General features: G+C 43.6%; 1 protein-coding gene across 1 annotated transcript in view; it reads left to right on the forward strand.

The window, feature by feature from the left end:
• The first annotated feature begins 3,502 nt into the window (after positions 1 to 3,502).
• skia (v-ski avian sarcoma viral oncogene homolog a) overlaps positions 3,503 to 16,110 on the forward strand; it is a 92,434-nt gene continuing 79,826 nt past the window's right edge. The window contains exon 1 of the mRNA XM_039800641.1: positions 3,503 to 4,893. Within this exon, the coding sequence (XP_039656575.1) occupies positions 3,985 to 4,893 (909 nt within the window). The 5' untranslated portion in view covers positions 3,503 to 3,984. The remainder of the gene's footprint in view (positions 4,894 to 16,110) is intronic.

Genomic DNA, 16,110 nt, shown 5'->3' on the forward strand with positions numbered 1-16,110 from the left:
CACATAGGGTTAAATGTAACATTATGATATACACATAGGGTTAAATGTAACATTATGATATACACATGGGGATAAATGTAACATTATGATATACACATGGGGTTAAATGTAACTTTATGATATACACATGGGGTTAAATGTAACATTATGATATACACACATAGGGTTAAATGTAACATTATGATATACACATAGGGTTAAATGTAACATTATGATATACACATGGGGTTAAATGTAACATTATGATATACACATGGGGTTAAATGTAACATTATGATATACACATAGGGTTAAATGTAACATTATGATATACACATGGGTTAAATGTAACATTATGATATACACATGGGGTTAAATGTAACATTATGATATACACACATGGTGTTAAATGTAACATTATGAAATGAGGATTATGACAAAAACTTGATATTGAAACTTTTATTCAAAACCTAAATTAAATTAAATTAATTAAACACATTATTTGTGTGTGTATGTGTTGAGAGGCACCCCTCGGTCCGTCTGAAATTTTGAGAAAGGACATAAATACAACCAAAATTTAGTTTGGGGTAGGTTGTAACATTTTCTAACCCCGACTCTTGTTACAACTAACCCAGACGATTGTCGCCATGAACCAACTGAATTTAGAGCTAGTCTCGCATTGCCAGACCTTCCTCCAGAGCGCTGCGGAGGAGGGTCTGGCTAGTCCACACGACATTCTGGGATGGGAGAAAAACGTGCGCTGGTTTGTTGGCATTTCAAATCACAATCATCTTGGGCGGTGCTAAGCGCCGGACAGAGCCACGTTGCCGCTGCTAAACCTGCATGAAAGCTATCCATATAGACACCCAATAAACATGATCTAAGTGTGTTGTGTTTAACTACAAAGTCGGCAATGCTATCACAAAAATAAATGAGGTAAATTTAAAAAAACCTTTCTTACGTAAAAATTAATTTTTTCTTTCTAAAATGAAAAACGTGTTCCTGATTGGAGAAATTGGACGTGTTACAACTACAACTGACCCGTCTTACAACTGTCCCCGGTCTCCCTACTTAGAACACACTTCAACAATAACTTAACATTATTGAATCTAAGTGTATATCTATAATGGACTGTAATTGTCGGAATGTGATGTTAAATTTATTTGACACTAATTTATGTACATTATGTATGTACACGGTGACATCCTTTTACTTGCACTCTATCTCTTGTTTTAAATGTACGTAAAATGTGCATGTTTTTGGTATATTTTTATGTATATGTTGTATGTGGAGCCCAGGAAAAGTATAGCTGCTACATTGATAGCAGCTGATGGGGATCTGAGTAAAGGAAGAAAGAAAGGAATGAAGGAGTAACTGGAACAAATGTGTTTTGCAAGTCGACGGTAGGCTACATGCCTTCGAAATGCCTCTAACGCCACATAATACACATGCATTAGTCCAAGCTTTAATGATTTTTAACAAAATAACTGTTTCAGCACCAAATACTCACTTTCTCAAGCAGTGATTTCAGTGATGGAACTACTACCCGGTTCCTTAAATGAAGTAAAAGTAGGAAATAGGCTACTAGAATGTAAAAAAAAATTACAACTTAAAGCTATAGTGCGTAGTGTCTGTCGCCCCCGTGAGGAATTCTAAGTAATGCCAACAAAACTGTTGGGGCATCCACATGATACAAGCCTTACGTGATCGCGCACCCCACCCCTCCTCCACGCTAGTAGCCAAGGAGGACACGGAGGATTAAAAAAACATGATGGACTCTTCAGAAGAGGCCATTATCTTCACTCGAGCTTCTGCGTGGGAAAGTCGCGGGACGCCACAATCTTCTGAACGTAGTCATACTGAGACATCCAGAGAGAGTTGTGTGGAGCTGATAGTCTTAATTAGCTTTGTAGCAACTCATTTGGCAATGGCTTGAATGTAACGGACGTTCATTAATATCAAAAAGTTACCTATAAAGCTATAAAGTTACGTGTGTGACTGTAACTTGTAATTTATCTTTATTTTTTTTATTTATCTTTTATTAGCCTATTCAGAATTAAAAGTATTGGATTATTTGCAAAATGAAATTTGTGTAAAGTAATGAAGTATTAGTAAAAATCAATCAATTACAGCTGATTAAAATCCTGCATTCAAAACTTGCCTTAGGGAATACTACAGAAATACACTTAAGTAGACTATCAAAACTAAAACTATTAGGCAGAATGGCCTCTTTTTTTGCCGTTAGCCTATATGTCATAGTAGCCTGATGTGTTTTTATTACACATTGCAGTACTGCACAAAGTGCAACTTGAACAAACTTATACTTATATCTTTATAAATACTATTAACTTTTAAGTAGGTTGTACATTTTATACACCACTTGTATATATGTTTGTACATTCTACCTTTTACAAGTTGTTCTTGTATTCCATCCCATTTATTATTTCTTATATATTTTGTATGTATGTATGCTGTGTGTCTGATATTTTGCTGCTGTAGCACTGAAATTTCCAAATTTGCGATACATAATGTCCATGTAATCTAATGCTATCTAATCTATTATTACTGATGCCTTAACGTGTAAGTCAAATGTAGCAGCTTGGTTGTATTTAAACCTTTAATCTGCCAAGTAATTACAGTCAAATAGCCTATGTGTAGTAAAGTAAAAGCACAATATTTAGTTTATTGCCATTTGCACAGGTACAGGGCCGTACAGGTAGCCTACATCGGAATTTATGAGCATTGCTCCTAAAGTCAGCTCTACAAAAAATATAATAAGAAATACAATACAAAAAATACAGTGAAAATATAAAGCTTTATAAATATTTAAAATTTTAAATAATTTTAAACTATTTAAAAGACAAAACAGCTGTAAGATAAATAAAGTTATAGCATAATTGTAAAAGTGCACCAGAAACATGCACTGTATTAAAAAAAAGACTATACTTTCAGATATAATTATTGCACCTAAGATTTTTCACATTCTTATTATACACAGAAAAAAACATTATGATAGGCCTAAATAGATTTAAAAAAAATAAGAATCAAGAATAAAGTAGCATTGAATGGAAATACTTAAGTAAAGAACAAGTAGCTTACACGTGCTAAGTTAGCCTACTTTCCACCAGTGCAGCATTTACTGAAAAAAAGTTAAAGTGGACGCTTAGTACTTTTTTTTCCCATACGACGTGAACGCAGCATTCGTCTTCGCCTCTCTCTCCCTTCACTTGTTTCTCTTCTTCTCTACTCTACTCTCTGCAGGGCAGTAGGGGGTGACGGCTTGTTCCTGGAAGAGCCCAGCCTGCCTGCAGAGTCACTCACATTCCTGGCTGGGATTCAATGACTGAGCCAGACACACAAACACAGGGAGGGAGGGAGGGGGGCGCGAGAGAGAGAGAGAGAGAGACGTAGACGGAGCGCGAGGGAGAGAGAAAGCCATAGACTGGGGGAGAGAGCGAGAGAGAGAGAGAGAGAGAGAGAGAGAGAGCGAGAGGGAGGGAGAGAGAGAGCGAGAGGGAGGGAGCTGGCTCTCAGACTTGTCTTCTCCATACAGTCAGAGTGAACTGCGGGGGCAGACGGAGTGGATTGCGGCAGTCCTCGACAGCGGAAAGAGCCTCAAATAAGGTTGTTTTTTTTATCGAGCTGTATCGACTCACAACTCACGCTTTGGTTTCATTTTTTCGCCTACTTCTTTTTTTGGATTCGACTAACGGAACTTTTCGCTTACTCTGGAGTTTGGAGAGCCCCCCCCCTACCCCCCGAGATATGGACAGTCGGCGACCCGCTGCAGGGAGCGACTGGCCGGTGTACACTCAGTAGTCGCTGGAATAAAAACTGTAAAACTCGCCGTTTGGGACTTTTTTTACTGGATGTTTTCATGAAGCGCTTCGCAATTTCGGTCAGTTCTGGTACACCGTGGATTTACCGGGCTCAGAAACGGAAAGATACTGGTGTTTTCCTGTCGACGACCAGAAGGATTTACGCTTCTAAAGTTGCAGGAAAAACATGGAGACTGTAAGTCGGCAGAGCTTCCAGCCTCATCCGGGACTGCAACAAACTCTCAAGCAGTTTCACCTCAGCTCTATGAGCTCTCTTGGCGGACCGGCGGCTTTCTCTGCCCGGTGGCAACATGAGCTTCTCTTCAAGAAGGACGGTAAGGAGCCCGAGCAGGTTCTGCAGCATCTGCCGCCGCCGGTGATGCCGGGCCCGCTGTTCATCCCGTCGGACCGCTCCACGGAGCGCTGCGAGACGGTGCTGGAAGGCGAGACCATCTCGTGCTTCGTGGTCGGCGGGGAGAAGCGGCTGTGCCTGCCGCAGATCCTCAACACGGTGCTGCGGGACTTCACCTTGCAGCAGATCAACTCGGTGTGCGACGACCTGCACATCTACTGCTCCCGGTGCACGGCGGACCAGCTGGAGATCCTCAAAGTCATGGGGATCCTGCCCTTCTCGGCCCCGTCCTGCGGCCTCATCACCAAGACGGACGCCGAGCGGCTCTGCAACGCCCTGATCTACGGAGGCGCCTACCCGCCGCGCTGCAAGAAGGAGCCGAGCGGAGGCTCGTCGCTGGAGCTGGAGCTCACCGAGCGGAGCTTTAAGGTATACCACGAGTGTTTCGGCAAGTGCAAGGGCTTGTTCGTGCCGGAGCTGTACGCCAGCCCGAACGCAGCGTGCATCCAGTGCATGGACTGCAGACTCATGTACCCGACGCACAAGTTCGTGGTGCACAGCCACAAGGCACAGGAGAACAGGACTTGCCACTGGGGCTTCGACTCGGCCAACTGGAGGGCGTACATCCTCTTGGGCCAGGATTACTCTGGGAAAGAGGAGAAGGCCCGCTTGGAGCAGCTCCTGGACGAGATCAAGGAGAAATTTGACTTCGCAAACAAGTACAAGAGGAAAGCCTCGTCCAGGGTGAGTTGGACTTCATGCTACATATACTGTACCTCACCATGGAGCTCTGATTGCTTTATTTCCTGCGCGCTTTGCAGCTCGTGAAGTTACGTTTTTTTTGATTTTTTTTTTCCCACATTATCCTCCATCCTCAAGATCCAGTGTATGCGCTTCAGCATGTCTAAGTGTTATATATACCTCCCTCTAACGGCACACAGCTTGTTTAGAAGTTGCTTTTCAAATACAGTATTATCCACACATTCAAAAAGCATTCATATCTAGCAGGTAGTGTACCTCTCCTCAGATGGAAACCTATGGCTCTCAACATCTTTGGAGGGTTTGGAAGCGGCGGGGGGGGTCCCATTAAAAATGTCCCCGGCTAGAAACTGTTCCAGCTGCTGGAGGGTGTGCTGTAGATATCGTTTTCATGGTTGTGATTTTCAGCTTGTGGTCCTGGGAATCCCAGTTGTCTTTGAGACGGTTCCCTGTGGGGGCCCCAGCAAAATTGAAATTTGCCCCAGTTGCATAATGCATAAAAAAAGGGGGTTAATTCCACAACCACTTATACATTTCCATAATTAATCCGGGGTTTAACCTTTATCATATGGATGTCTGTCGTGCACTATGTGTTAACCTCCTGTAGAGGAACCACTCAGGATTTGGTCATCTTTGACATATTGTTACTAATTGGGCCTCATCCAGCAGTGACAACAGAACGCCTCTGGTGGCAATAAAGCCATTATTTGCCAGTGAAACACCTCTCAGGCTCACTTTTATTGGCCCACACTGTAAATACAGTATAATTTACCAACAAATGGCTCAATGGGACGTAGTAAACTACAGTTAGGGGGAGTGTGGCGAATAAACATGAATTCGGATGTAAGTGAGGAAATAATTTGTCTTCCTTTCCCCAGATTAAATGGCATTTCATTCCACTCTTTTTTCACACACACACACACACACTCTTACACAGTCTACATTTTTGGTTGTTTTTTATTGCATGTGATCCCATTGTAAGGAATAACACTCCCACAGCAGTGTGATTATTCTTATTCTAAAATTTGCCAATTTTGTGTGTGTGTCTGTGAAGCGTTATGTGTCACACTGTAATGCAATGTTTGTGTGGCTGTCATGTGCCTGACTTCCTGTGGGTTTAATCAGCGCTACTATCAGTGTTAAAGGCTTTTCTGTCTCTCTTTTTTTTTTTTCTCTTCTGGTTGTGTCCACACACATCCTTCCACATCTGATTCTCTTTTTGCACGAGATAGTTCTAAAATGTTTGAATAACCAGAATTAGGGCATCCATGCAGGTATTGGCTCTGCATGTTTCCTGTGTTGTTGTTGTTGTTGTTGTTGTTGTTTTTCTGTGGTCAGATACAAGACTCGAGACCAAATGAAGTAGTTCAGACATCTGAATCTGGTGTCCCATGCTTCCTCCAGTTCCGCTTTTTGGGGCTGGCTGACTGTAAAAACTGTATGAAGGGATTATAATGTCTGCAGGCAGGAGTTTGCAGAGAGAGTAGTTGGGTGGTAGACTGATTAAAAAAAAAAAAAAAAAAAGAAATCCCACCCCCCACTCCTTTAGAAAAAAAGGCTAGTGCAGCCATTTGCATGAGCTGTTACACATGAATGGAGTTGATGGAGCAGGGTTTAGAAGTATTGTGGTGGAAACATAATATGATCCCAACAAAGGAGAGCATTCAGCAAACATCGGACCCACCCCCCCCCCCTCCCGCCCCCCAAACTCCACCTACCCCAGGCCAGCCACCCACCTCTGGCATACATGCACCCACACAGACACACAAACAAACACACACACATAATCATCCTCGGGCCCCCCCCCCACTCTCTTACTTACTTTTTACTCCATTCTGATTGAATCCAGAGTGTACTTCTGGGCAGCACACTTGTTGATGAGGCACAGAAAGCAAAAAGTGTTTACAAGACGCTTCTATCTAGCTCTCCGCCGAGGCTCCTTTCAGAGGGATCTGCCGAAGAAAGAGAAATCGGGGAGACCATTGAATTTCCCGAAGAGTGCCAAAGTCCCGCCATGCATGGTGAACAACCCACTCCTGGCACACACTTTCATTTAGACTCAAGTGGACACACCTCGAGTACCCCCACTTTCAGGGGGCCTCTTCTATTTTTATAAGTGCCGACGGGGCACCCGAGTGTTAAGCCCCAGGCTCATTTGAGCCTCTATACCCTGCTTTTTAAGTTGACTCCTCCCTTCTTTTTTTTCCCCCCCACCGCAAGAACCTTGTTTCGAAAAAAAAAAAAAAAACGCTAATGAGGAGAATACACGCTGGGCAGGAGTTGAGGAATATTGCTTAACTTATGGCAACAGAGCCCCCCCCACCTCCCCCTTTGTCAGCACATTTTCGGCACCAGCCGAGGCCCCTTTGAGAAATGTTCTCGGGGGATGCGAGGCAGAGTGCTGCACCGTGTCGTGCAGCCTTTCTACCTTTTTTTTTTTTTTTTCTCAGCGCACGAGAAAAACGCCATCGTCTGCGTGCCGGGGCAGCTCTTGTGAATATTAATGAGGGCGTTTTCAAAAGTGTTAGCGGCAGTCTGGCACGCAGACAGACACAGGAAGCGTTGCTGTCGCACTTCCCTCCCTTTTTGCAGATGCTCTTTTTGAGAGCTTCCTTCTGAGGCTCGCACATGCACACGTCTGAATCATAGACCCGTTGTGAGTGAAACCTGGCTTATTACTTTTCTCTGCAGGTGTGAATTTGCACTTGAAGTTCATTCTCCGTCCCTCTTTATCTCAGAGGACGTGAGCCACGTTTTGTGAACGGCAGCGAGAGCAAGTGCAGCGACCGGTCGAATTGTTAAATCAGTTTATGTGCTGGGTGTGGAACACGTCTCGAGAGTTGCTCACGCCAGCCCTTCGGTTTCTTTTTTTTGGGGGGGGGGGTGGTGTTTTGAGAATCGGTCGGGACAATTCTTATGCTTATGCTCCATTATGTTACTGTGCTAACACCCGACGCGTTCCTGCAGGCTGTTTCCGTGCTTTATCCTGCAGTTGTAAAATCTGAAACTAAAGCGGACCAGTGTTCTTTTAGCAACCATTAAACCCTGAAAATGGCAAAACAAACAAACAAACATTGCAGTCCAATATTTGGCAGCCATTCTCTAATGCGCAGGAGCTAAAACTTCCCCTTTTCTACTTCCACAACCCCCCCCCCCCACCCCCTGAGACGCCCCCACTGCTGCTTGGGATATCTGGCCTCCAGCTGAAGAGGCCGCTTGTTTCATTCAGGAGGGAGGGAGGTGGGGCAGTGGTGGTGGTGGTGGTGGAGGCCCAGAGGAAGTGAACTCCCCAAGGGGATATAGGCCCATGTCCTGTTTCATATGCAAGGCGCGGTGTCGGGCTAAGCCTGCTGACAGCCAGCCATGTCCACACAGTGGACAGGACAACAGCTGGTAAGCTGCACATTTCAATTGCTGCTGAGGGAATATTTCCATTTTTATTTTGAATGGGTGTTTGGCAAAAAAAAAAAACTTTAACAGTCGCAAAAATCTGCCGCAATTTGGTCCCGGTTTTAGAGCTTGAATGCTGCCCTTTCTGTTTGATGGCTCTCTTTTTTTGCCTGTCAAAATAGTATAATTTACAATTTGCTCTCTGTGCTTTGTAAAGGAGGAAGCCACCGATTCAATTAGGGCCTGTGTAATGAGTTCTGCTGCCTGGCCAGGCTGCCAGTCTGGGTTTCTAATGGAGGACAGTCAGTCCCTGCTTTGAGGCATGGGCCGAGGGTCAGAGAGATCAATGCCAAATTGGCATTCAAGTGTCTTTAAATCAAGTGGGATTGAAAACTCCATCACTTCTGAGCTTAATCGAAGCGGACTGACGGACGCAACAACGGAGAGCGCTCCCTAAGTGGAGCTGACCGGGCGACATTCTGAGAAAAAAGAGGTTTCTTCTTCCAAAAGAAACGCACTTTTTTTTTTCTTTTAAGATTTGGGCTGTAATTGTTCTTAGCCTGAATGGTATGCAAATTAAGGTTACGGGTGTTTGTTTAATTAGTCGTTTAGTTTGTGTGGCGGCTGTGCTTCCATGTTGGTCGTGGATTTTCCAAAGCTGTTTTCATTTTTCTTCCCCTCTGCAGGAAACTCGGTTTGATCTTTTGTCCCTTTCTGGGAAAAAAAAAACAAAAAAAAACCCCGCTCCGTAAAGAGCGACTTTGCTCCGAGGCTCCTCGACATTATCTCTGAGAAACAATTGGGTCGAGAGATGAAAGGTCTGCGCGATGATTTTGATGTGCCTTTTAAACGTCTGTTTCCACCACAGGACAGGACAGGAAAGCACCACAGCACACTTAAGAGAGAGAGAGAGAGAGAGAGAGAGAGGCAAAGCATCACAGGTTGTTGTGTTGTCTGGAAACATTTTTAGAAGGCTTTTTTTTTTTTACACGATTCTTTTTACACAGCATGTCTCCCTTTCTTTCTAAGTGTTTAAAGTTGTGCGAGCAAAAGGGGATTTTCCCTGTTTCTGCTCGATTGTGCACATGGGAGGAAAGCATGTAGAAAAAACAGTAGGTGTTGGTGGTGGCTGCTTTTTGTAGGATCCTGACTTTACTGTCACTTGACATGCCGTGATTACCTTGTGTGTTTCTCTTAGTGTTCAAAATGCCCCTTTGATAATTCAGAAAGTTCTATTTAAACCAACCAGGCAAGACTTTCTAAACCATACCCCCCCCGAGTTCTTTTTTGGTATTCACTGAAATGGTACTGATAACTGTCATGAATTCATTGAATATATGATTAGATTAGTTATCTTGTTTGCTTATTCTTTGATAAAATACATAATAATAATATAATTTATTAATCCCGCGAGGAGAAATTCCAATGTTTTCACTCTGTTGTTATTACACACAGGTCTGAATTACACACACATGCTCAGAACCTATAAATGCACTAAAGGAGAGATGTCAGAGTGACGGGGCTGCCCATGGAAAGGTGCTCCGAATTGGCACCTCTCCAGCTACCAGTCCACCACCATGCTTTGGTCCGATGGGGACTTGAACCGGTGACCCTCCGGTCTCCGAACCCAACTCCCTACAGACTGAGCTACTGCCCAATTATATCCTGAATGTTATTTAGGCTAAACTCTAGTTTATCTGCTAGTGTTCAGACAGTATTTGCCATTTTTGAACGTTTTTTTCAAGAAAAAAGTTGGAATCGCTAACACTATTGGTACCGAATCTCAGTTGTCGTATTGGTCCCAAAACATTTCAAACAGTGCCTTTCCCTACCTAGAGTTTGATCTTGATTTAAGGTGCAAAAAAATCTGTCCTGCTGTATTTCCAAAGAATAAATCCAGCTTCTCTTGGGAGACAACTTTGAAAGCATTATAAAACCTAATAATAAACTAAACTTAATTAACTAATCTGTCATTAGTTTACTTTAGATGGCATTGCAGACCCATAGTGGCCTCCGATCACCAACTCTGGGCACCTTTCTCAGGCAATCTTATATGCCCGGTGAGTTCAAAAACCTTGACATTACAGCTATCTTTGACAAATAGCAGAAGTCGCATTCAGAAGGAGACAGTGACTGAGGAGAACAAGAAAAGGAGAAGTTCAAGCCCTCATTGCTAGCTGTCGTCTGCCCCTCCTCCCCCCCCCCTCCCCCGCGCCTGCTGCGCTCCCATCCCCGGCCCCGCTGGCTTTTACATCCATCAGCAGCGTCTTCATGTGACAAACGGGACGGGCAGCGATCGGCCAATTACTTCATGAAGAACTGGCTGGCTGTGGTCAGTCTTTGTGCGTAGGAGGAAACCAGGAGCAAGGGGAAGGAAAACAAGGCGCTCTGGGGCTATTGGGCTACCTCCCACCTACCCGCCTGTCCATTCAAAAAAAAAAAAAAAAAAGACGGAGGAAAAAAAAATAGGATCCAAAGAAGTAGTCCATGTTGCCGTTGTGAGAAACCATGCGTGCAAGCTGTCTGGTAAAGTGGTTCATGCGAAGCTCAGAGCAAGTGCGTTTGAGGAGCCAAGAGCATGCGTGGAAATGAAGTATTTCTTCCCACTAAGTGAAACCCCTTCTCCGAACATTCATAGCCTTCCAATAAAGCGGAAAACTAACAAGCACACTCAGCTTGCCGTGGCTATTCTGAAGTCTCTACGGGACCATGAGCGTGTCTCATTGGAATTATTGTAAGAGGGGCACAGAAGACCGAACCCGGTGACCTCCTTCAGGTGTTGCGTGAAAAATAAGCTCTTTCCTCTGTGAGATGGTGCAATTCGATGTATGACTTGACCGCTGGCTTGTAAACGGCACTCTGTCAATTTTTTTTTTGCGGGCATTCAATATTGATGGTAGGTTACCGTAGGCGGCGAGGTCCCGCATGTTTATTTAATGAGAGGATCTTCTGAAATATTCATCAACGCACATGGCACTGTTAGCCCAGCTATTTTCCTAACTACACATCCCCGTCGAGCAGCATCCTCTAACCTTTTCGCCTCCTTACCTGCCCTGAGGCGGCCGCACCGAGGATGCGTCGGTGATGCTCAGATGTGAGACCAGCATCGCACTGAATTAGCATTTCGGTGTCTGCCAAGTGGCAGAAAGGCTTCAAGCTACACACAGACTTTCCCAGTCAGACCGAAACGGCGAAGTTCACACAGTTTACCACTGAGCGATATTGCGATTGGTGATTTGCAGGTGAAAAGACGTCTGGGCTTTTGAAAAATTGGAAAAGACGATTTTGTCTCTTCCGCTATTTGTGTATGGAGCGCACACATTATAAACCTCCAAGTCCTATCTGAAAGCTGTTATGCTATCTGTTTGGCTTGACGTGGTGGCTTGTGTTGCACATTATCACGGGGCTCAAAGTGAGATCCCAGATCCCCCTCCCAACATCTATGCTGATGTCTGTGAGGATGCTTGAGAGGCATCACCGGATATCCATGTAGGACATGCTTTTGCTTAGGAAGGTACCAGTCATCCTATTGTCGTGCTGTGTTTTTCTCAATCTGCAATCAGCACTTTTAGCCCCAAAGATGTAACCATTCAAAGAACATGTAAATATTTGAGGGGGGAAACAGCAGGACTGGTTGATGGTTAAGGAAGTGAGTTTTCAAACTGGAAAACACTGCCAGGGCAATGGCTTTCATTGCGAGATGGAATGGTTGGTTGGGTGGGGGGTTTTTTTACTTTGTGCTGCGTCAGCCCAGGAGCGCCCTTTGTATATGACAGCAGTGTTGGCCTCTGGAGTTGCCCCAACCCCCATCCATATCCCCCGCCCCCTTCCTCGCACCCATATGTTTGGAGGAGCAGCCAGCAGCACGCGACCTTTCCCTCCCCAAATAAAGAGGTGACCCACCTCACCCCTCACCTCTCTTGAAGCGCAGTTGGCCAATTGCGTGCCGCTGAAATACTCCCACGGGGCAGATGGCTGTCTGACGAAGGCAGCTAGACTCGCAGACAAACACACACACACACACACACACACACACACACACACACACACACACACACACACACACACACACACACACACACACACTTCCATCCAACAAATCAACATCCACCGGCACTGCGACGCATTCGAAGGAACAATTGCGTGACGAGATGTGCGCTCAGATGTGTTTCAGATTTCGTCGAAAGATTTTGGGCTTATACAAAATATGCGAGACACATGGGAACGTTTGAATAGCAAAGGCTGCCTGTGCCTCATTTGGTGTGCGATTGTGCATGGAGCTGGTTGAGTACATGATTTGCAGTCGTTCATGTGTGTGAGTGTGAGTGTGTGTGTGTGTGTGTGTGTGTGTGTGTGTGTGTGTCTGTGTGCATGTTCTGTGCCTGGATCAGCTGTAGGAGGAGATTAGCATGAGCTCACTGCCTACTTATTTCCATCCCCATCTGCCTGTCTCCCACAGTGATGCTTCCACACACACACACACACACACACACACACACACACACACACACACACACACACACACACACACACACACACACTACAAACATGCATGAGCACAGACATCCACACAGCACCCAGATCCCACCCCCGCAATGCCTAGTCTTATAATGAATACAGAAGCAGACAGAATCACGTGCAAATGCACACACACACACACACACACACACACACACACACACTTGTCAGCTGTGTAGCAACATCCACCAGGCATGGCCTAGAATATCCTCCCATAGTGTCATGTCAGAAGCCAGTGGTCCATGTCCTACTGTTGGGACAACAATTGACGGGTTTTCTTCAAGGAGCTTTTCCTTCATCGTGTCAAAGGACAGGTAGAGACAGAGAAGGCAGGTACAGGGAGATTTTCAAGCTAATATTAAGCTGCGCTAATCTTATTTCTGATTGAACTGGCACGATTCCACCAAGGAGGATGCTGCCAAGTCGACTCAGCAGCTTTGCAAAATCTCTGACAAGTGGATGGGTTGATGGGTGATTGTGAAAGATATGGATTATCACAGCAGCGAAGCTTTACTTTTAAACGCGTTGAACACTTAAGTAAATATAACTATCTGTTGGTGCAGAATGACACCACTGACTATGTTTGTTTATTCATATATCCTTTTGTGTGTTTATCCAAAACACCTATTGGAATTCTGCTTTGGGTACCCATGGCAGGTGGACACATTGGGGTTTATGATCGGTCTGTTCTGGTCACATTAATAGAGATTTTTTTTGTCAAAAATGCGTAGTTAAAAATATTAAACCTTTGACCACAGTTACAGCTATGTAGTGCATAATCTACCTGTCTAAAAAAAAAAAAGAGGATTAACCAGAGCCAACATTGGCCTTGAGTGTTTTTTACCATGTGGCTTGTCTTTAACATGAAGGTACATTATGATTTATGGTTCGCTAAGAAGATGCAGGTTTCGTTCAGCCGTCGTGTCCATCGCCATTGAAGTTCCTTGAGCACAAAGCCTTGTTCACAGAGCTTTCACCTTTTTCTTCTGAGCACAAATGTTGTGGCAAGGCGGGCATTAAATAGTCCACTACCCCCCGTTATAAATAATGGTGCGTCAGCTCTCAAATCAAGCATTTGGCGTCCATTCCAAAGGCAGACATTGATTGAAGTGTTTGAAAGGGCTCGAGGTGTATTTTCTGTTGTTGTGAAGGCCGGCTGGGTCTTTGGGAAACCTCTTTGTTGTGCTTTTTTGTTGTGGGGGGGGGTGGGGTCACACTGGCTTGGCCTCAGCCATGTGGAAGGGCAGCTCTGCGAGGTGTGATTGTAAGAGTATGGGGGGGAGGGGGGGGATGGCTGTATGCTGGCTAGCCATTGTCACCTCTTTTGTGGTGGGTATCAGCTGTGGATCTGTGATTGTGGGACAGATAGAGATGATAACCCAGCACCCCATCCCCCCCCACCCCCTCCCACTGTTGGGGTGATCAATGCTCCCAAAGCGCCTGAGTCATGGACCATTGCTCATTGTTTGCCTCCCCCTCCTCCATCCGCCCTCTCGCTTCTGTTTGCTCATCTTTTCCTGAAAGCGTCATGGCTGCTGCTGTCCAGCACAAACTAACAAAGAGGTAGCCATGTAGGCACGCGTCCTTTATATATTCACGTTCGTCACAGGGTACCCACGGGGTTTTAAAGGTATTAAAAAAAGTCTTAAATTTAAAAATTTAAAAAGACAAGTACTCAATTTTATATAATTATTATTAGTATTCAATGTTTCAAAGTTCTTGAATGTTTTCTTGTCCTTTCGTATGATTAAATAAGAACAGTAACGTCATAACCACTGAAGCAACTGGCGTTTACATATTGGTATTTTATATAACATTACATATCTTATCTAGCTAAGGTGGAACTAGTTGTAACAACTCATACTGCAATAGGTTCATTTCACATTATTCTATTTATTTTTTTTATTTCATAGCATAAGAGCTCTAAATGCGACACATATTTGATTCACTTTATGTTATTAGAGTACAAGCACACCTCACAAAGCTATTGTGTATTAATTATGAATGTGGAGTTTTATAATAAAATGTTGTTTTTTGTAATTCAGGTAACGTTACTTGGTAAACACTTATTTTCTCGGGCTTAACAGCCACACTGATTTTCCATTATATGGTCGTGAAGTTAGCATAACATTTCATCCTAGGTGGTATTAAAAAGGTCTTAACGAGTCTTAAATTTAACTTGGAGAACGTCCTTGGGTACCCTGTATTCACAATCTCTAATGGCAATAATTGATAATTTTCATACAAAACATACTTTTGCTAATCTAAAACTGATTCATATGAAACATTGATAAAACGTTAATTGAGTGTAGGGCTGGGCGATATGGAGAAAATCAGATATCACGATATTCTTGACCAAATACCTTGATATTGATATTGCAGCGATATTCTAGGGTTGACAATTGGTGCTTTAACAAAATATCTTCACACTTAGATTTTAGATAAATAATCATCAGTAATGTGGACATAATGTATAAGTGGGTTAAGGCAAATAATAGAACAGTTACAACAGTCTGGTAAGTTCAGAAACACTTTAACTGTAATGCAGCCTTTAAAACCAGTAAAAGACAACACTTATGTCATATTACGATATCCGAAATCTAAGACGATATCTAGTCTCATATCACGATATCGATATAATATCGATATATTGCCCAGCCCTAATTGAGTGTATTGAGTTGGGCCGAATAGAAATACCTATTTGTGATTTCACTGGCCAGTTCTGCAATTGAAATTTAAATTGGCCAATGACAATATGGTGTGCTTTAAGGTTTAACTTGGATATTCCAATAATGACTGTTAACTATTAGGGTTGGGTATCGTTTGGATTTTTACGATTCCGATGCCGAACCGGTACATTTAAAATGATTGCGATTCCTAAACTGATTCTTGAAAAACTGAAAAATGACATCAAAGAAAGGCTCTTTTATAGAGTTTTTTTTTTTTTTATATATTGAAAATTATTTCAATTGAACAATATATTAACGTTTTAAAGTACTTAAATGTATTATAAGTAAACCTAAGTCACCTAGCGATCACGTGCAGTGAATGGTTAATATGCTTTCACGTCTTTTGGTGAGCCCTGAGGGAAAATATGGCATTTAAAAAGTAGCCTACATCTACGGTAGCTAGCTAACGGTAGACTACAGAGAAAGTGTGATATTTTTACGTCCGTAACTGAAATGAGGAACCGAAATTTGCGTTCTAATCCGGTGCGATTCCTACCGGTTGGGTAAGAACCGGTTCCGGTACCCAACCCTATTAACTATTCACATGTTATATGTAATTTACTAT

The sequence above is a fragment of the Perca fluviatilis genome, chromosome 5 (assembly GCF_010015445.1).
Source record: "Perca fluviatilis chromosome 5, GENO_Pfluv_1.0, whole genome shotgun sequence".
NCBI classification, from domain to species: domain Eukaryota; kingdom Metazoa; phylum Chordata; class Actinopteri; order Perciformes; family Percidae; genus Perca; species Perca fluviatilis.